The sequence below is a fragment of the Astatotilapia calliptera genome, chromosome 19, assembly GCF_900246225.1.
Source record: "Astatotilapia calliptera chromosome 19, fAstCal1.2, whole genome shotgun sequence".
Classification (NCBI taxonomy): domain Eukaryota; kingdom Metazoa; phylum Chordata; class Actinopteri; order Cichliformes; family Cichlidae; genus Astatotilapia; species Astatotilapia calliptera.
Window position 1 is genome coordinate 16,480,420 of NC_039320.1, and position 20,600 is coordinate 16,501,019.

A 20,600-nucleotide genomic window follows, 5' to 3' on the forward strand; every position below is an offset into this window, starting at 1 on the left:
AAGGTGTGGTTCTTGATCGCTGGGCAGGCTTGTCAGAAATTACATTTCTAAGAAATTATGATGGAACAACTCAGTATAACATGCAAGTGTATGTCAAATCCAGCAACACCTTTAGAAAAGCACTGGTTCATCCCAAAGGCACAAACACAATCTAAGCAACGTAGTGTGTGCTGCTCAGTGCAGCAAGGAGTGCTCATAACGTTACACGGGAAAACCAGACAACCACTCCACAGACTGATGGCTCAGCAGAGAAGAACTCATCAGGACAGACTGTTTTCAGGATGATAATGTTCATACTTTGGCCTGAGAAGCCATCAATGTCCACTCTGAACGACTCTCATTGAAAAGGCACAATGCCCTCCAAAACCAGCTATCAGAAACCTCAATTAATACCTCCCTCCTGATCTGTAAATGGTAAGTGGAGCAATTCTTATATAGCGCTTTTCTACTCTCCCGGCGTACTCAAAGCGCTGTATACAACATGCCACATTCACCCAATCACACCCATTCTCACAAGCACTGACTCTAAACTGAGTGCTTTTCTAACAACATTCACACTCCGATAGCTGCATCGGAGAGCAACTTGGGGTTAGCTATTTGCTTTTAAAGTTTTTCACTAGCCACTGCCAAAAATCTGGCAAAAATCTGACAGAGTGATGTAGGATAAAAGTCCAGACCTAAATCCAATTGAGATGAATTCATCATTTAAAAAGTGATATTTTTGTATATACTTGGGGTTACCTTTGTCTAATATTAATATAATGCAAATTAAAGGGGTGGCTGTAGCTCAGGAGGTAGAGCAGGTCACCTACTGATCGGCAGGTTGGCAGTTTGATCCCTGGCTCCTCCAGTCTGCATGCCAAGTATCATTGGGCAAGATAAAAAAAAAAAAAAAAAGGTTGCTCACAGTCATTTCATGATTTAAAAAGGGGGTAATTATATTTTTCACACAGGGCCAGGTAACACCCCCCCCCCCCCCCCCCCCCCCCCGGTTAATTAAATAATCATTTAAAACTGCATTTTGTATTTACACGGGTTATCTGTGTCTAATATTGAAACATGTGTGACAAAAAAATGGGGGGGAAAAAAACAGGAAAGGGACAATTTTTAACAGAACTGTATAATGCAGTCTTGAGATCCCATGTGATTCAACAGTCACACTTTGACCACGTGACCTTAATGGATTGCGTGATGACACGACTCTCAGGACCACCTCCAATGGGACAAATCCACGAGGGGTTGAATACCTGAGTCTCTTCATCAGTTTGCAGAACTGAAGAAGCCTCTTGGATGAGAGGTTAAAGGATTTTTGCAGTGCCTTGGTGCAAAAATCCTGTAGAGATACTTACAGATACAGAGTTAGTCTTGGCCTCATTCTGGTGATAGATCTGTCAAGTCAATATCAATGCACATGGTGTTTTCATTTTAAATTTAAGCAGGAATAAAAAAAACAACAACTTTTAACCACATTGTTGGGGTCCAGGTGAGGGGGCAGCTACAGCAGCAGTGCAGCCTTAAACAAGAGGCCTTTCAGCAGCTGGATAAACTGCAGAACCAGATGAACGATGTGGAGGCAGCTCTCTCCAGAGGAGCTTTGACAGCAGGTAAAAGCCTTCCAGGCTCTGCTGATACTCAACAGGATGACAGACCAACAGCTCGCTTTGCCTGTAAGATTTTGTCTGCTTCAGACATTCTTGACTTGACATTTCACTCCTACTTTCTCGGTATCGTTATATCACAGGTCAAAGCAGGACTTATTCCACGCTGTCAGTCAGCAGACTGAGTACTAGAAGTCCCTCGACAGGTACTGAGCCCACCACCTTCATCTCAGAGCAGTGAAGCAATAATGTAAAGCTGCTCATGCGGTTCATGAGTGAAATCGAAAGCCATCAGATTATCCAGACACTCATATCTTTTTGTGATGACATTTTAAATTACTTTATAGATGTTATTTTCACACTGCAGCATAGCTCTCACTCTGTTCTATTTCTGTGTGCACAGGTCTGCACCGGAACAGGCTGCATTCAGCCCTGCAGCCTGGCAGCCTCACAAACTACACCACACCTCAGGACTTTGCAACAGAGCCAAGACAGCAGAGAGCAGAAACAGCCAGAGGTCTTTCAAACATGAGCACAGACAGATCGAAAGCAGTGAGTGAAATAATCATTTAAAAACTTGTTTCATCTCTAATGTAAAAAACAAGAAGGTGGGTGGGGAGATACTTTTTTACAGCACGGTACATTTTGGAGTTTTAAAGCATATTGAATTCACTGGTGTCCCAACTAATGAAGATTACGTCTACATAATAATAGGACAACTACTAAATGGTGAACGTAAAGCGAGACAGTACATTGCTGGTTTCAAGGTCAAGAATGTGTGAATGCTTTTGTGGTCACCCATCTTCAAAGATTCAAGGAGCTTTATTGTCATTCGCATCACAAGTTAACATGAGGTGGAAAGAAATTATGCACACACGGTCCTGGAGTGAAAAAAATAATAATAATAATGAAGAAACAGATTTTTTTTAAAGTAATAAATAATAGTTGTTGGTCTTTTGTTTTGTTTTTTAACAAAGAGAATAACAAGTAATAAAATAAGACGATAAGTTGAGTGCAACAACCTGAGTACCAGTATGGATATAGAGTGTAGGTATAAATACTTTAGCAGGTGTCTTTAAGTGTGAAATTCTGAGCAGCAGGGACTGCCTCTTCACATTAAAGACAATCTGGATCTGTTTCGTCAGACGGGTATAGCAGGGTGCCCAGTTTTATCTCTTAGATGTTCAGCTTGAATCCGCCTTTGTTTCTCTTTCAGGATCTGTGTCGCCTGCGCCTCCCGATAGCCGAGGCTTTGTTCCCAGATCTGTGAGGTGCAGCAATCAGTCACACACACAAACTTGATTAGCAGATTAGCTTGCTGTAGGCTTGCCTGTAGTGTTTTATAGCTCTGTGTGAACTGAATGTTATCTATTCCATTCCCAAAGCTGTGACATGCATGTCTTCCCTTTAACCTACAGCACAGCATCTTGATGTTGCCCCTCTCCATATTTCAGTAACTTTTTAAATATTCAAAATAAATACTTTCAAAGCTCTTAACAAAACCCTTATCACTGATATTTTACTTTCTGGATATTTCTATAACTTGCCTTTATTTTTATCCGTACTTAACTTTTGTCAATTAATAGCATTACATCGTGTCTACTTAAGGTTTCTAATACTCATATTAGATATATACCAATTTGAGCTTATTGCAAATTTATCAAAGGAATCATGTCAAAGTTCATTTTTCAGTTGTAGAATGAGTTTGGTCACATCTTATGAAATAAAACCAAATGATGACGTTTTTAAGTGGGCAAAAACAAAACCTGTTTTGTCATAAGCTCTAAAAAAATCATTAAAATAATAACTGTTTAGCATCTGTTGCATAGTAACTGTCTTCTGTTCAGACTGTACATAAAAGGTGGAGATAGCCATGTTTATATCAACCATTTGATTGTGAACAAACCTTTTAAAGACTCGAATTGAGCGTTTTGGAAGTGAGGATCTTGGAACCAGCCATACCTGCAAAAGCTACCCGCTTTATTATCACCAATTTTACAGTAATTAATAAAATGATTAAATACCAATAAATACAAATTCAGGTTTAAGACACTTTTCAAACCTGGAAACCGAAAAATATCACATTTGTTTGTTTGGGAGTTCCTCCATTATGGCTCCTGATATTCCTGCCTTTCGTGTCATGGACTGAGATCTAAGTGCTGCATCCAGCTGATGTCCTCAAAGGCCTCAAGGGTTTTCACACATGGCCACTAACAACATGTCATTAACTTCAGCATCATTTTGGGTGTTTGACAGTCATGCTGATGATGTAGGATCAACTGTCGCTGTATTCCCCAGCTGGATGATAAAAGGCTCTTTGTGACTGCTTTTGGCGAGTAAGATAGTGCTGCATTCGAATGGAAGTGACAGATTTGTCTACAGACACATGCCAGTAAAAGTGGCGCCCTTTGACACATGATTGCTGCAGCACTGAAGCAAACTTCTACTTTGAAGTCGAACCTTCTCCTTTTCTGGTTTGTGTCCGACTTTATCATGATGTACTATCAGTTGGCCAGTAGCTGGCAAGTATTTGCCATCAGACATGAAAAACTCCAGGTAACCATGGCAATCTGCTTGCAACCAAAGCAATAACCAGAAGGTTTTTGGTTCAACACCTTTGTGTCTGGGGGCTCTTTGGATCACTCATATCAATCTCAGACACCTGTCGTAATTAGTTAACCAGGTGAGCCCAATTAAAGGAAAACTATACTTAACTCATTCACTGCCAGCCATTGGCAGTGAATGAGTTAAACCCATTGACTCATGCACTGCAATTGACGGCTATAGACGTCAATGGCAGGAAACACAGCAGTATAAAAAGGTATGCTTATATATTTTTTTATATAAAAAATTCATTAAAGAAAATACAAACTTCATCTTTTAATATTGCTACCTTTGACTATGGTCAGTTTTGTCTGTATATAGTTGATCTCCACAGTAGCACCATCAGATTTAAGTTCCCGGTGGTCCAGATCACTCTCAGCTCTCCTGTGGCAGTCCGGTGGTGTACAGGTAGGACACAGTTCCTGATTGGATCTGAAATGTCTGTCCTTGGATGTGATGGTTGGAGATCTGCTCGCTAGTCTGACTGATGGAGATCGGTTGGCTGCTCTGGCTGCTGACGTGAATAGCCCGGCCTTGTTGTTGTTCCCTGCTCACCTGCCCCTCCAAGGGCTCCTGAACAACAGGCAGCTGCTGGATTGGCTGACGCATCACCTGCAGCTGTTGAATGGGACGCTGTGTTATTTGAAAGGGCTGCGCAGGACCGTGATGGGCCTGCAGCTGCTCCATAGCCTCTTTACTCAAAGTGATAACATGCATCTGCTCAGCCTGGTGCATCATCTGACCCTGCAGCATACTTATAGTGTGGATCTGAGAGGTCTGATCCACCACATCACCCTGAGTGACCAACGCCACATTGTGCACGTGCCCTGATGGCCGGGCGAGGAGGGTGAGTTTAGAGGGGGCTGACTGAGCCATCTCTCCCTCTGTGCTGATGAGGCTGATCTCGTGGTCCTGACCCGGGATAAAGTTAATGTGGTCCACATCCTCTGTCACCACCACCTGGAGCTCTTGTTCAGAGGTGGCAGGCAGCTGGTACTGCTGCAGGTGAAGGATATTTTGCACCTCTTCCTGCGGGGCTCCAGAGCCATCTTTTGCTGCAGTATCCGATGAGGCCTCTCCACCCGCAGCTCTCTCCTTGTTGTGGGATTTGGTGTGTGTTTTCAGATTGTCCAGGCGTGTAAAAGAAAGGCTGCAGAAAGAGCAGGTGAAGGGTTTCTTCCCCGAGTGGGAGGCAACATGTCGTCGTCTTGCACTGGGGTCTGAAAAGGACTTCTTGCAGATGCTGCAGTTATAAGGCTTCTCACCTCTGCAAAACCAGATATTGAGGCAGTTATGACCACGTCTCCTCCTGGGTCGTATATTATACAGCAGGGAGCAAAAACTGTTAAAAGTGGAGTGAAAATCAAATATAACAGCTGACCTGTGGATTCTGATGTGAGTCTGCAGTGTGCTCTTGGCTGTGAAACATTTTCCACAGATTTCACAAGTGAAAGGCTTCTCACCTGTGTAAATGTTAACACCATCAGCTGCTGCAGCACACGCTTCCATAAAGCAGATATCAATAGCAAAAGAATGACTTGGAGAGCTGATCTTACCTGTATGAGTTCTCACGTGCTTTTTCAGTTGAGCTGCATCCATAAACTTGTGATGACACTGAGCACATTCTGGCAATGATTTCCCTTTATTTAAAAATAAAGATTCAATAATTTTACCTTCAGATTGATTGAATACACTGACCAGATCTCTGGCAGTTTCCCCATGACTTACCTGTGTGAACTCTGTAATGGCTTTTAAGTTGCCTTTTCTGAGTGAAGGTCTTTCCACATTTATCACAGTCAAAGGATTTCTCTTCTAAAGAAGCAAATAAAACAGAGCTCATGAGAGATCAACATCGCAATATGCTAGAGCACTTCGGCTTTAGTGCCATTAAGAGAAGGAAGTCATCTCTACAGCCAATATCCATCCAAAACTAGGCAACTCACACCAAATTAAGCTAGGTGAATCAAAAGCACAGGCAAGACACAAAATGTGGGCATTTGATTTTTGGGCACATTTAAAAGAGTTGTAATAGGTAGTAAACTGAAAATCCTTCCGGTTTTCCTAGCCAGAGAAACAAAACACCTTAATTCTTCTTAGAGCATCTTTTTACCCCTTAGTTGTAAAAAGCTTTTCCCCTACATTGCTTCATTTATGTTAAAGAAGGCATGTATTTACTGGGCCCAAGTGTATCTAATAGAAGTAAAATGTAGTATTTCATTATATTATAATAACACATGAGACTTTTGCATACAGCACAGTTATTGCCACTGTGCATTTTTAGGGGCTAAATATGTTAGCTGTGTTGCTTTGCAATGAAGACAACTGTACAGCACCGTTTGCATAAGATTTGTTCCTGGTTTACATTCCTTGCACTGAATCGAAAGTGGATAACTGGAAATGGATAACTATCCATTTCTAGGAATCAAGTCCAGACACTGGAATGTGGTTTGATGGTCTGTTATCTGTTCTATATCTGCTTGTTCGTGTAGTGTTAATCTTTTGGGCTACATCCAGGACTTCAATCTGCACAATGCAGTGAACAGCTCGTCAGACGGTGCTTTAAGGAGTGCCTGATTTGCTTTGGCTTTGCATTCTATTGGTGAAACATAGCCTTTCAGTACCGGCTGAATGTGTTCATTTCTTTTTACCTTACAATATAAAGCGCCTTGAGGCGTTATATAGATAAAGTTTAAATGAAGTAGCCAATCAGAAGAAAAAGCTGGTGAGGAGGGTCGTATGCCATCCTGAAAGCTACTCTGTTCGAATTTAAAAAAAAAAAAAAAATACAGCTGAAACTAAGAATAGTAGGTCTGATGTAATCACTGCAACAACTAACACTTTCTACATTTCTCAAATCAGACTGTAGATCAACTTTGTTGGAAAGATCACTTTCAGGAAATTATGAGGATTCCTGGAAATTACTTGTAAACAAAGTTACTACTTATCAAACATGAGAAACTGAGAAGTCAGTTCATTGGGTCCTACCTTCATGGAGGTTCATGTGCTCTTGCAGGGAGTGTTTGGTGGAAAGCGCTTTGGAGCAGACGGTACAAACAAATGGCTTTTCTCCAGTGTGCATGCGCTGGTGAGCCAGCAGAGTGTGCTTCTGGGTAAAACTCTTCCCGCACACCATGCAGTGGAAAGGCTTCTCACCTGGAGTTAAAGAAAGTAGTTGTACTTTTACAGGTGCGGATGTGATTAGTGACTGCTAAACTCTCGTCAGTCGTAGTCATCTGTACTTTCTATGCGTTTCTATTTTTCTTTTTTTTTCTTTTTTTTTCAGCACAACATTTGAAAAGTTAAAACATTTATTTTTATTACAGTTGAGGGAATGAAGTCCTTTTTTTAAACTATGTCCAAAAACTCTAGAAAAAAAGGCCAAATTTGTATTAAACCTCCATTCTGACCTCTCTTTAAATCAGAGTGTAATTACCTGTATGAGTGCGCTGGTGAATCTTTAAAAACAGGTGGCTTTTGAAGACTTTTCCACAGTCCTCACATCGTGCCTCAGTGTCAGGGTATTTCCTTTTCCTGCCCCTCTTCCCAGGCTCCTTGTGTCCTGCTGTGTTATTGCCCACTTTGTAGCCCTTATATTTTACCGGTGGGTTGATTTTGCGTTTGCTCTGCCGGCTTTGGTGTTCTTCGGGGTCCTCATTTCTAGGCTGAGACTCAGTTTTTGGATTATCTTCTGCCTGTCGGTCCTCTGAACTCTCACATGGTTCTCTTCTCCCCACCAGCTCTGTCACAGGTGCACCTACATCTTTCCTCGGCCGCCCTCTTTTGCGCTTCACCAGCTCTGCATCTTCAGCTTTGTTTGCTTGAGCATCATTGCATTTGACCCCTGCTGCAGAGCGAGTTAGGTCAGTGAGCACTTTGACAAGGTCACCGACTTCCATTCGATGAGCTGTGGCCAGGAGCTGCTCTGTGGCGCTCTCCTCCACAGACACCTGGGCGCTGTAGATGAACTCCAGCACTGCTGCAAACATGTTTGGTGCCATACCGTCCAGCCGGTGGGTGGACCGATGGATCTGATCTTCTGCTGTGAACATGACGGAGAAGTACTCACTGCTTGCTGCCAGCAGGGCTTTGTGGGCCTTGAACTGCACATCCTCCACGACAAGAGTAATGTCACACAGCAGGTCACTTTTCCTGAGCTTGTTGAATTTGTTCAGGATGCTCTGTTTATGTGACTCTGAATGAAGGTGAGCCATAAGCGATGAAGGTGGACTGGTTGATTTTTGAGACATCTTTGCCGCAAAAACAACCACATCTGTCCCTTAAATGAAAACATATGAAAACAAAATGAGTGTACAGTTAGTTTAAAAGTTTATATGAATTCATCATGGGCATGAAGGTCATGTGATTTTGGGCTTTTAAAGAAGACATTTATGCCCATTATGATACGAATATATGTAAACTTCTGACCTCAGCAGTATATATGTTTGGCTTATATCAGAGGTTCAGTGCGTTTTTTAAATGTAGCCGAGTGGTAAATTAATAATAATATTTTCCATTTCAGTTAACCAAATATCCATTTAAGGTTCAAAAAGGGGTCTTAAAATGTTGTTTCTTTGTTTCCATGTATGGTAAGACAAGAATGTTATTGGGTAATTTAATGGTATTCCTTGTGCTATAGGCTTAAGGGTTAACTGCAGTTTTCCAAAAAAAAACTTAACAAGAAATGCATCTTGGGACTTCCTGTTTACTTTTCTTTTTGTTGTGGATGTGGAACGGGAATGTTGTGAAGGAGTTAAATTATTGGTAAGGAATTGTTAAATATGCACATAACTCATTGAAACATATTGTTATAATTGTAGTGCAGTGGCAAAACGTCAGTATTTTAACAAGATGATGTATTTCTTAAATGTATGATGCAAAGGACCTGTATGTGCAGCGTGGAGCGGCCATTTTCTCCATGCAAGGGATAAGTTGCGAGATCGTCTGTGTGCTCCAGTATTGCAAGTGAGCTGAGATTTCTGTGGAATGTAAGTGTTTGTAAACATGTATGTAACACTTCCACATTTTTTTAAAGGAGCCTTGTGTGATTTAGTTCTTTGTATTTTGTTCTGCACAGACAGAGGCCACTGCCGTATTTTTGTGTTTTGTATTTCATTTCTTTTATTCCTCGTATTGTATTGGCGCATCTTTGTTTAATCGGTTATTCTGTTACTTTGCCACGTTACCTCTCGTGCTGTAGATGTTCAGTACAAGTCCATATGGCCGCTGTTTGACAAAAGTAAAGGTCAAAGGACCTTTGGTTTATTCAGTCGTCATTGACAATAAAACTGCACATTAAGAACCCCAGTAATTGTGTCCTGTGTGGCTAACCATTTCCCAGGCTACATAAATATATGATCTTTTTCGTATTACCACTGCTATTACTACTTACTCATACATGACCAGAGGAATCTACATGATCCGTTTATCCATTAGTAAATGTTCAGTCTGTAAAAATGTAGGACAAATATTACTAACAACAGTTTTTCAGGAATTTGTCACATTTAGGACACCAGACATGGTTGGACTGTCCAAATACGAGTCTGTCGTGTAAGCATACATTTGGTATTATAGATCTAGAATGAATTTGTATTACAGAGCTGATTAATCTGTAGTGACCAGTCTAAACTAACAAAAATATTCTTCATATTACAATAAAATAAATAATAGAAGTATAATAAACTGTCTATAATGTTGGTCGTTGTTTAGTTTATCCTCATGTTTTCAAAATCAAAATTGAACCCATACTGGTATTTACATTCACCTCATATATTAACTTACAGATATTTTGCACTGTTCATCACGTTCATGCAGAGTTCACTGACATTCAGCTTAAATAATGTTTACAGACGAATGGATGTTAGCAAGCAAGCTAATTGTCTCAAAGCAAACAATGCACCGCCGCTGTCTTGAAAGGGGGGGCACGAGAAGCAGAAATGGCGAAGAATGCGACCGAAATAAAGCTTTCAAAAGAAGTTAACTAATAATTTTCGGTCTGGTGACAGGACTTGGACGTATAAACTGCGGTTTAATTTGAAGTAGTCAGCTTTTAGGACCTTACCTTCGCTCGCTGGACGGACCAGAGCGTGATATGAGCCACCTATCGCGAGATGTGAGGTTCTAACGAGATCCACGCCGAGCCGCCGACCCCTGAGGGTCGCACTTTTCCCCGTCGATCAACCCTTTCTTCTAGGTTAATAAAGGTTTGTTTAAATTGTTAAATAGGTGGCATTATGGGAAATTATTTTATTTTAATAACTCAGTGGGACTTTTAAAATAACTAAAATTAGCATAGCTAATGAAATTTGATTCAGGAAGTGCACGTTCCCGAGAGAAAAACAGAAACACACAGCACCTGTTGTCGGTCTCTGGGGACATTTTCTGTGCGGGGGAAGAAGGAGACAGTTTTATTTTAGGTGGGTGGATACATTTGGATTGTCGAGCTTTCGGTGTGTATAAGGCTTATTTATCTGTATAGACATTTTCGATTCCTTACAACGCACTGCCACGTGCTTTATTTCATTAGTTGTTAGTTTGCACTCTGGAGAGCCATTCAAAGTTGCGCATTCATATTTAATATCCACACACTTTGACAGAACTGTGCTGCTATATTTGTTGCGATTTCTGCTCTTCTCGGGTAGGTCTAGGGATTTTTTTTTTAATGTCAATGGGACTTTGTTTTTAAAGTGAGCCATACAACATGTATTTAGTTTAGATTATACTTCCATATTAAGCGAACTTTCTTCTAATAAAAAATAAATTTCAAAAGAAAGTTTTTATTTTGAAATGCATAACGAAAATAGAATATATTTTCCAACATCATATCAGCTATATTTCACTAATGGCTAAGGTATTCGTACCTTTCCAACAACAGTTGGGAGTGGATTTTTGTATGGTTGCTGTTACAACCGGCTACAACTTACAGCTAGATATATAACTGAATTATTGTGTGATGATTCATTTAATAAATATACTTCCACAATCTGTAAGACAGTTTCAGCTGCAGCAATAACTAGAATACACATTTATGCATTGTGAAAAAGGAATTAATGAGGAGAGCCTGTTAACTGAAGTTTGGCTGGTGGACCCCCTTTTCATTCCACCATCAATTCATCAATTCCCTCCAAACCTTTCTGGGGAGAACAACCCCCTCTTTAGCCATTTCTGTGGCTTTATCCTCAGCTTCCTGTTCCACCCTGACCTGCTGGGTCTGTGCAGAGGGCAAGTCTGCAAGTAGTTCTTTAAATGGTGAATTTGGAACTTTTCAGACCCCAGAAAAGCACACACATACACATGTATCTCTTATGTGACAATGCAGTAATTAAAACATTGTGTAATTATATATATTGTTCACTATTTGGTTGTTCATCTTCAAGAGCTTTAGTCATAGAAATGTATCATAATTAGTATCAGTAATACTAATCACTAATCCTTAATACACTCTAAGAAATGTCAGGGTGTTTGAGAGCCTGTGAGAAAGAGAGCTCTGTTTTGTAAGAGCTGCTTTTTATTTATTTGTAAAAGGCAGGATTGAGGCACCGTGAGTTTTTGAGGTCTCCTAAGGCAACATTAACAACAAAGTCTTTGAAACAAACACTAAATAATGAAATTAAGAAAATGATTTTGCAACTTCTTGTGAAGTTGTTCAGGCTCGCTAGAAGTGAAAGTCTCAGGTTCAGCAGAGGACATTGCTGCACATACAGGGTGCTTTGTTCTTGTATATAACCCTAAAAGGACAATCAGAACTGTTATATTTTAAACAGCTACAGCAAATGCAAGACTTGGACATTTGGTACACCAGTAGCCTTTGTTTTATGGATAACTGCATGTACACTGCTCTTACAATGACTGTTTCGTAATGGACAATTTGTCGTTGAGTAACTTTTAAAAGGGAGTCATAACAAAGGTTATTTGGCATTTAGTAAAATTCTCTTGTCGTTTGAGGTGCAGAGCTGCCATGATGAAAAGCGTCAGGGTTGTGGTTGTTGGAGCTGGCGTGATTGGATTCTCCACCGCTGTGTGCATTGTTGAAGCTCTACCTTTCTGCTCTGTTACTTTGATGGCTGACAAATTCAGCCCAGACACAACAAGTGACGGAGCTGCTGGGATTTTGTTTGCTGCACAATTTCCAGGTAAGAAAACAGGATCTGTCTCAGAGATTTACACTACAGCTGCACCACATTATGCAATGTATATAAAAATAAAAACGCAGTGCACATTTGCTTTACATGATGCCTTTCTCCATCAGATATTCCCTTGCAAAGACAAAAACACTGGTTCAAGGACAGCTTTGATCACCTGTTGGCCATTGCTCAGTCTCAATGTGCACCAGAAGCTGGAGTAATGCTGAGCTCTGGGTAGCAATTACTTGTATACAATGCTGTAAAAGTTGAGTACTTAGCCCGATCCATTGTCGAACAACTGATTTCTCTACTAATTTCTTGCAGCTGGCAAATTTTTAAAGAGGTTCCAGCAGTTAAAAAACCATTCTGGTCAGAGTTTGTGATCGGCTTTCGACTCATGACTGATGTTGAACGGAAACGCTTCCCAGATCACAAGTTTGGTCAGGCTTTCACCACCTTAAAATGCGAATGCTCCACCTACCTGCCATGGCTCGAGAAGAGGTTCATCCCCTACATTAAACTTCTTTTATCACGTCATACTATTATATCCACAAGCTTTTAATTACAAATGAACTCTACTTAATTTAAAGTTTGTCATGTTAACATCATAAATTCTTCTCTAAAGGTTCAGAAAAGCTGGAGGTCAAGTGGAACAGAGGAAAGTCAACAATCTTCAAGAATTGAGTAACAACTTTGATATCATTGTCAACTGCTCCGGTCTCGGCTCCAAAGTATTGGTGGGAGACACACAAGTGTACCCTGTCAGAGGCCAGGTCCTCAAAGTGGAGGCCCCCTGGGTGCAGCACTTCATTAGAGATGGAGATGGGACGACGTACATCTACCCCGGCATACGCAGTGTCACTATAGGTGGGACGAGGCAAGAAGGAGACTGGCGGCTGCAGGTGGACGACAGAGACACTAAGGGCATCCTGGAGCGCTGCAGTAGGTTGGAGCCGTCACTCAACAAAGCCAAAATTCTTAACGAGTGGGTCGGCCTGAGGCCCAGCAGGAAGAACCCAAGGGTGGAGAGGGAAGTGGTGGAGCTGCAGGGCCGGCTGGTGCCTGTGGTCCACAACTATGGCCACGGGGGTTGGGGAGTTACCCTCGCCTGGGGTACTGCTCTGGACACACTGGGGCTGGTCAAACAGTCCCTTCATGAAATGGCCCCACAGCCTAAACTGTGAACACATTCTACATCCCACTTCTACTCAGGGCTACTAACACAACCTTTTTATAAAATGACAAAGCTAAGCACAGACAGAACACTTAGTAGATTTAGAGTAGATTTTACATTAAAAAAAAAAGACTATAAGAAACATGATTTATGGAAATATAATTATTTAATAATTTAATTTAACACTGGTGGAGTTTTAATTTAACTAATCGTTAATAAGTTTTCAGGATATTACATCATTATCATCATTACATCTTTCTGTAACAGTACTGTAAAAACATCAGATTTAAGAAAAAAAAGCATTTACTGCTGTTATTTTTATGCTTATAATACATAAGAACATTTTCTGTATCACTATTTCAGTGGAGATAATGTTTTTGCATTGTCTGGAAACATTCATTTTGTTATCATAAAAGCTGATTGCCTGTTAATAATTTTAGGTTCCTTTCACAGCAGATGTTTTGATTGGGGTGTTCCTAATATAATATAAACATTGTGTCAATAAACCCTGAAAAAGAAACTGCTTATTGCTTTTCTAGTTTGCGCCCGTACTTTGCCATCTGGGGCCAAATTGTCTGTATAGGCCAGCTGTGATTATTATATTCTATATTTATATATATACACATACACACAACAAGAACAAAACACTCAGTTCATATTAACAGTTTGAAAACGTTCCATTACAGTGAACCCAGAAGGAGTAAATTATTCATGAATGCTTTGTGTTGAAAAATGACAACTCTGAGCGAGCGCTACTGCTCGTGTAACTGTTGGACTCTGCACAGCTCCACTGCAGAGACGAACCAGATTCAGCTGAATGGAGATCACTGAAACTGTGACCGAGGGGGTCAGTAGCTACATGAATGTGGTTTAACAGCGTAAGCACAGACCTTCACGTTTCCACTTTAGATGTCAAGTTTACACTGTTATATTTTCTTTGAAAACCTGTGGTTAGATTTTCAGAATTTCCATTTAGCTGAAAACCAGAAATCAACAGCTGTAAAGACACCTTTCTGTACTGCACTTACTGTACAGACCTTGTTAGAAACCGGCTCCACCGCCAGATTTACTTCTAAGTTCTTTTCGTTTCAGCCGACAAGCTTCAGAAGTGGCTGAAACTGAAGCACCCTTCCTTTCTCCTAGAAAGATGTGCTCTCTGTCGGGCATTACTGTCGGTAAGGGCTCTCGCTCTGGGTTTAATAAGGAAGGTGCAGCTACATGGTCGCTGGACCTTTTGGGTGGAGCTGTGGGTGGCGGCTCTGGGTGTGCCTGCTGTGTTGCTGTGCTGGTACATGCAGCAGTGTATGATGTCCTACATAAAGCGTGGGAGGATGGACGCACGACTGTCAGTGGGTTTTTTGTGCTCTTTATGTACAGATTTAAGTCTTTAGGGCGGAGGAGGAGTCTTCTCTTCTGATCTTTGTGGAGAATCGTCAGGGAGAAGCAGCGGCGTAGCGGAGTCTGTGCTGCGTTTCTTCTTAGCTCCATGCAGCTGTGGCTCCTAGCAAACGATCTGCTCTGAATAAGACCTTTTATTGAGCTCAAACCGCGCTTTGGGAGGTTAGGATGGACATGGGGGAAGCATCTGGGTTTACTGTGGGATGAAGACTTGCTGGACTGGATGGAGGCGAGGGGCAGGGGGAGGACAGGGTACTCTGGGGATGGGAGGTGGCTGGACTCAAAGCCAGATGAAGATCTGCTGATGGTCGAGCGTGTCTTTTTGCCCCTTCCTGAAATAAACAAGTGGAGTGTGCGCAGATCATACAGCTGCCAGGCAGTTGTGACATGTATCTGGGTTAAACACAACAGCAGCAGAGCAGGGAGTCTTGGAAAGTGTCTACTTTGAAATGACACCAAAGAGAAAAAAGTCAAAACAAGCAGCTAAATGTGCACTAAAATGAACGATGGGTAAAAGAAAAGCAGCAAGCAGTCAGTTGTGGTAAAGCATGGAGCGATTTATTCCTCACACTCAACCACGACAGAAGCACACTTCAGAAAATGCTGAGACTTCAGGGCCCAAACATGCCACACTTCAATGAGAAGTTGGTTAAACATTTTAAAGTAGCCCTAAGCCCTCTGCATTTTTGTGCATTTACAATGATACAAAATGCCTTATTTTAAACACTTACACTGTTAAGTAAATATTTTAATTCTGCTGCAATATGCAGTCTTCAGGCACGTGATAAAATATTGTGCAACATTAGGTTTTACTGGACTAAAAAAAAAAATAAAAAATACACACACAAACATCAGAATCTTAAAGGAAATACACTTTAAGGTGAGGCTGATCTGACATCTTAGTCCAATCACGTAACATTCAGAAAGCACAGCTCTTTGCATTTCGACAGTTTGTAGACTTAAGTCTAAAGAGAAAACCACTGTAAGCATGATACAGCTGTGAATAAAGCGAGCACTTACTGCAAAAATGTACTGTTTTTAATGTAAGTAGACCTAAAGCTTGTTTAAACACTCATCACACAACAGCCACCACTTTCAGCAAATGCAAAAACCACCACACAAGTCAACACTGCGGATCTATTTGTAGATCTGCAAGCTGCTCTGCACGCAGCTTCTTCCAAGGCCTGAAAAATGTCACTGCTCAGCTCAACATCAAGTAAATTTGCTAGTCCCTTGTTACCTGTCCTCTGTATTATGTTGAGAAGGCAAGTGATGCCAACTTTCAGAAGCACTGAACAGACACGTGACCGCAAAACAGTTTGATTCAGTGATGCAGAAACAGAAAAAAGCATGACGATGCTTGAGGGAAGAAAAAAACAAACAAACATGAAGCGCTAGAAGTAAATGCGACGACAGCTGAGTCTTTCCAGAAGAGCATGGAAACGGAATCTGGTGGATTGGAATGCTTGAGCTGGAGAGTCTTTCTAGACAGGGATGAGGCAGAGGAGGGCTGAAGAAGCGTACAGTGTTCACAGGCGGGTCAGGCTGTCATTACCGTTCTCCAGGTTCTCACTACTCTCGTAGCAGCCAGAGTCTCGCGGGGAGTCTCCCAAGAGGCCACGCCTGTCCGGCAGCAGCTTCTCCTGTGAGCTTTCAGACTGACCGCTTCGCTCTGGGTCGCTGCTTCCTGCAATGCACAACGCCGCCACCAGGGGCATGACAGTCAAAAGAAAGTCGTGCAAAACTGTGACTTCCAAGTCTAAACATGCATTCTTTCCGATGGCCAGCAGGGGGCAACTACTCAGACTTTGTTAGAAGAAAAAATGCCCCTCAGTCTCTTTACTTTGTGACCTCAAACAATTTCCCGATGTTATGATCCCAGTTGCTAGTTTCAAGCCATACATGAATTAAATGGTAAAATTTTGCAAATTACTGTGGCTATTTGAGTTAAAGAGGATTATGCAGGATTTGTTCATTTATTCTTCAAAATTTAACTATTAAACCATGAGATGCAGCAACAACAGAAAAAATGTCTACAGAAGCTGAAACCAAACTCGGACTGTGTGTCTACTGCAGACAGTATTTAGATACCGATCTGTACATCTAAACCCTCAAATATTCTAATTTGAAATGTGGCCCTTGGATTGAGAACGTTTCTATGATAGAGCGAGACTTTCTATTGTTTGTCTGACCCACCATCATATTCTTGCAGCAGCTCCACAGCGGTGAGCAACACGGCTCTGTGTTGCGAGTCTGTGATGTTGAGTTCGTCCAGGTCCTCCTCCTCTAGCAACTTAAATGTGTCTAGATCCTCGTAACCGTTAAAAAGAAAGGTGGGCAGGTGCTCCTGTAGAAAGGCGATAATAAAAGGTGCACAAACAGATCCATTAAAATATGTAAGAGGGATGCCATTTGAGCATGCACATCTTGCAAAACAAATATGAAGTTAGCTTAATTTTAAAATTTCCCAACACAGATGAAAATGAAAAATAATCTATTTAAGCTACAGGTAAAAGTTGTAAGTTTGACATTTTAGAAAATACTCCTATTGGCCTGCTGTGAGTAAGGTGAAGCTTAAGACTGAGAGGAGAGGGAAGCATCATACAAAATAAAGGCAAATCTCACTAACATGTTAAAACTCTTAATATATAACTATCACTTATATACTTACATATAACTAGTTGCTTTTGCACTTTATTTCCCCATTGATTTAACAAACAGTATGTAACACCTTACTAGTGAGGAGGTGGGGGAATAATATTAGTCTGTACAGATTTGAAGGTGGTTGCTGTTATCAACTCTCAAAAAGAAAGCAAGTAAGTGTACTTCCCCTGAATGTCAAACTGTTCCTTTAAATAGAGCTAAAGCCAATCACATGCAAGTATTTTAGTCACTGCTTTTAATCACAAATGTACGCCTTTCTTTACTTTGAGGTTGATGCGATCAAGCAGTTCCTCCACAGAGGTGGGTTTGGGTTGCCGGGCCTTTCTCCTCCTGCGTGTTTTCTTGGGCTTCACCTCCTCTTCGTTCAGAACATCCACATAAATGAACTTGAAGGTTCCGACTTTACCGTTGAGCATCCCCATCCACGTACCCATCGGAGGCTTACTAATGATTTCGATGATGTCTCCGCTCTGCGAATCGAGATAAGCTGAGCTTGAGTTTTTTTGTTTTTCAGTACGAGCTCATATCTAAGTAGTGAGCAATATAACATAGCCTACCTTCAGCTTTAGGGAGTCGGTGTCATAGGGACTTGGAGTGAAATCTGTGTGAACCAGAGCACGTCCACAGAAGGGTCCACGGTAAGGCAGCTCGTCTTCCTCTCCGTCCTCAGACTTCACACTCTCTCTGTTGCTGTTGGAGGAGTCGGTGGTGCCCACCGTCTGACCACCTGCACGAATCAGAAAAGAAGATGTCACATCAAGACCACAAGTTATCATGGGTCTGTTAGTATCTGAAAAATATTATAAATGTTCTTCTTTACTTCAGGAGTTAGTTTTTTTTTAACCACAGATGAATACAGCGAGATCAGAATGTTTAGACTACTTCAAAAGCGATAAACATCAAACATCAAGTTTAAACAAATACTGAGAGTTATTAAAATATACACGACACACAGACATACTCATGGAACTCTGTCCGCTGAGAGAACTCCTCAGGCTTTCCACGGACCCTCCTGGCTTCAGTTTGGGCTTCTCCAAAGAGTCAGAGTCTATCTGAGGCGAGTGAGAGCAGCTGGAAGAGCGATCTGGACTTGACTGGAAGATATAAGGACAAAAAAAAACATTTATTACACTTGCTTAAAAATCCTCACACCCATACTTTACAATGATAACACACATAAATGCTTCTAAAAACATACCTGCTCAGAGAGAGAACTATGGTATCGCTTGGAAATGTGTTTGCGCATCGTCTCTCTCACAGACTTGACTTTTTTACCCAGAGAGATACGAGGTGTTGGTGGGAATTTAACGCCATCTCTCAAATCCCCGTCTCCAGTTTTGATCTAATTTACAAACACAGAGAAGTAAAAAGGATGGAAATAAGTAAATCAGATTAAACTTATAATTCATATTTATTTAGATAGCTTTAGGATTCCTTGCACAGCTTATATATTTTAATAAATCTTGTGTACTTCACATTTACTTTCATATCTGTGTCACAAATTTTTATGGCTCTCTATTTAATTTCATCGTTTTTGATCCATTCTTGTTGCACACAGAGGGCTACACAATACTGCATATATTCTCTACATATTACAGACAATAAAGTTGACTTTGATTCAGGTCACATTTAGTGCCACATACAGTGTTATCGTTCTCAGGGCTGACTGCAGTCACTGAGCGGTTGGTCAGGTCGAATCCTCCAAAGCTAGAAGCTCTCTGTGAAAACACAAGAGAAAGCAAGAAATGAGATTTTAGAGCACGGTCTGTCTTCTGCTGCAGGTGCAATTGTTCCCACCATTTATGCTTTTAAGCCACAAGAATAACAACATAAGGCTGACATAGAGAAATGAATAAATAAAAAGACAGTGTTATGGAAAATGTACACGTCTAGTGGTTTGTTAGTTCCTGAGGTTGCTTATTATTCATTCTTAAATAGACTTCAACTATGTTTACGTTTAACCAGGATCAGTGATGGTGTATGGTACCACTGATAGGCACCAGTCTTGTTTAGTTAAGCATTAATCCCGAGTTTCTGTACAAATACAAGACAACAAGAAGATAAGAATAAATGAGGCTATTATGTACAAACTGTGACATGTTTAGGAATTTAGAACTTTATGTGAGTGTGCCAGACTCTCTTTCAAACTAAAAGGCCAGTTTAAATGGGCAGTTTGTTGTTGCCTCATTGAGACGCTTAAATAATGGTACCAATGGTGCAAACTCACTAACAATGGAGGTGAAAGGATTCGTTACTAAACAATCTAGACTGCAGTCTTTATTTAAATGCGCCTGTGTACTCACCCCGTGGTGACTGAGTGGGTTGAGGACCGGGTGACGCAGCGCGCCATCGGTCACCGAGCGTGCAATTTTGGGTTCCTCACTGCAGCCCTCTGTTTCAGAAAAAGAAGAGCCTTCGCCTGGCTCCCGCACCTCCCCTGCTATGTTGGTCTCCTGGTGAATAGGGCTACCACTAGACTTGCTCAAGGTCTGGAAGGTCTTTTGGCTACTGCAGGTGTCCACACTGCTGGATGACGGCGAGGTGGTCAGGCTGTCCGGGTCTCGGTTATAGGAGAGTTGCTCCTGCAGGGTTGAAGCCAGGGAGTCCACTGGACAGACTAAAGGTTTCCTCTGCAAACCTGAATATAGAGAGATGCTGGCATCTCCACAGGGAAGGCCATCTGCATTCAGGCTCTCTGGTGGGTAAAAAGAGAACAGAAGAGAGTTTATTAACAAATCTAATGAAATCAGCAACTGCATTTATTAATTATTTGATAATAGCTGCAATTTGTGAGCCATTCATGGTCAATACTAAAGAAATAAGATTGTTACAGCATCTACTGCTTCAGAGAGCTTTTCCAATCTGCCAATAAAACTGTATTTGATACTTTTATCTTTGGAAACTTGCCAGATTGTGGTTTTTGAGCATTATTTAAAGCAGGGGAAAAGTAAAAACATGCTATAAATATGCCACATAAATGCCACATTCAGCACCGCGGTGTGCCACACTGCTTCCTCTACCACATTAGATACTATCTGAGAG

General features: G+C 41.2%; 4 protein-coding genes across 10 annotated transcripts in view; 2 read left to right on the forward strand and 2 right to left on the reverse strand.

The window, feature by feature from the left end:
• Positions 1–4,357, forward strand: part of LOC113012250 (uncharacterized) — a 25,144-nt gene extending 20,787 nt beyond the window's left edge. The window contains 4 exon segments of the mRNA XM_075410360.1: positions 1,484–1,604; positions 1,742–1,804; positions 2,002–2,150; positions 2,815–4,357. Of these exon segments, the coding sequence (XP_075266475.1) occupies positions 1,484–1,604; positions 1,742–1,804; positions 2,002–2,150; positions 2,815–2,868 (387 nt within the window). The 3' untranslated portion in view covers positions 2,869–4,357.
• On the reverse strand, positions 4,349–10,303 carry zbtb24 (zinc finger and BTB domain containing 24). Of its 2 annotated transcripts, none has more exons than XM_026152338.1 (7): positions 10,261–10,303; positions 7,636–8,478; positions 7,188–7,355; positions 5,931–6,014; positions 5,759–5,842; positions 5,584–5,665; positions 4,349–5,469 (listed from the first exon to the last, which is right to left on the reverse strand). In XM_026152338.1, the coding sequence occupies exons 2-7, from the start codon at positions 8,447–8,449 to the stop codon at positions 4,578–4,580; spliced, it is 2,124 nt and encodes a 707-aa protein (XP_026008123.1). In that variant the 5' UTR covers positions 8,450–8,478; positions 10,261–10,303; the 3' UTR covers positions 4,349–4,577. The 2 variants fall into 2 exon arrangements, with proteins under 2 accessions (XP_026008123.1, XP_026008122.1); XM_026152337.1 differs by lacking the exon at positions 10,261–10,303 and adding an exon at positions 9,592–9,609.
• Positions 8,467–14,016, forward strand: ddo (D-aspartate oxidase). Of its 6 annotated transcripts, none has more exons than XM_026152352.1 (5): positions 8,467–8,963; positions 12,150–12,331; positions 12,448–12,556; positions 12,647–12,823; positions 12,948–14,016. In XM_026152352.1, exons 2-5 carry the CDS (start codon positions 12,157–12,159, stop codon positions 13,504–13,506), a joined length of 1,020 nt encoding a protein of 339 aa, XP_026008137.1. In that variant the 5' UTR covers positions 8,467–8,963; positions 12,150–12,156; the 3' UTR covers positions 13,507–14,016. The 6 variants fall into 6 exon arrangements, with proteins under 6 accessions (XP_026008137.1, XP_026008136.1, XP_026008134.1 ...); XM_026152351.1 differs by lacking the exon at positions 8,467–8,963 and adding an exon at positions 8,970–9,187; XM_026152349.1 differs by lacking the exon at positions 8,467–8,963 and adding an exon at positions 10,324–10,402 and having other exon boundaries at positions 12,144–12,331.
• A 77-nt stretch (positions 14,017–14,093) lies between these two features.
• Positions 14,094–20,600, reverse strand: part of sash1b (SAM and SH3 domain containing 1b) — a 56,294-nt gene continuing 49,787 nt past the window's right edge. The window contains exons 11-19 of the mRNA XM_026152353.1: positions 19,862–20,253; positions 19,202–19,276; positions 18,757–18,900; positions 18,520–18,652; positions 18,116–18,285; positions 17,822–18,028; positions 17,091–17,241; positions 16,450–16,581; positions 14,094–15,226 (exon numbers count right to left, since the gene is read on the reverse strand). Coding sequence (XP_026008138.1) covers positions 14,538–15,226; positions 16,450–16,581; positions 17,091–17,241; positions 17,822–18,028; positions 18,116–18,285; positions 18,520–18,652; positions 18,757–18,900; positions 19,202–19,276; positions 19,862–20,253 — 2,093 coding nt within the window. The 3' untranslated portion in view covers positions 14,094–14,537. The remainder of the gene's footprint in view (positions 15,227–16,449; positions 16,582–17,090; positions 17,242–17,821; positions 18,029–18,115; positions 18,286–18,519; positions 18,653–18,756; positions 18,901–19,201; positions 19,277–19,861; positions 20,254–20,600) is intronic.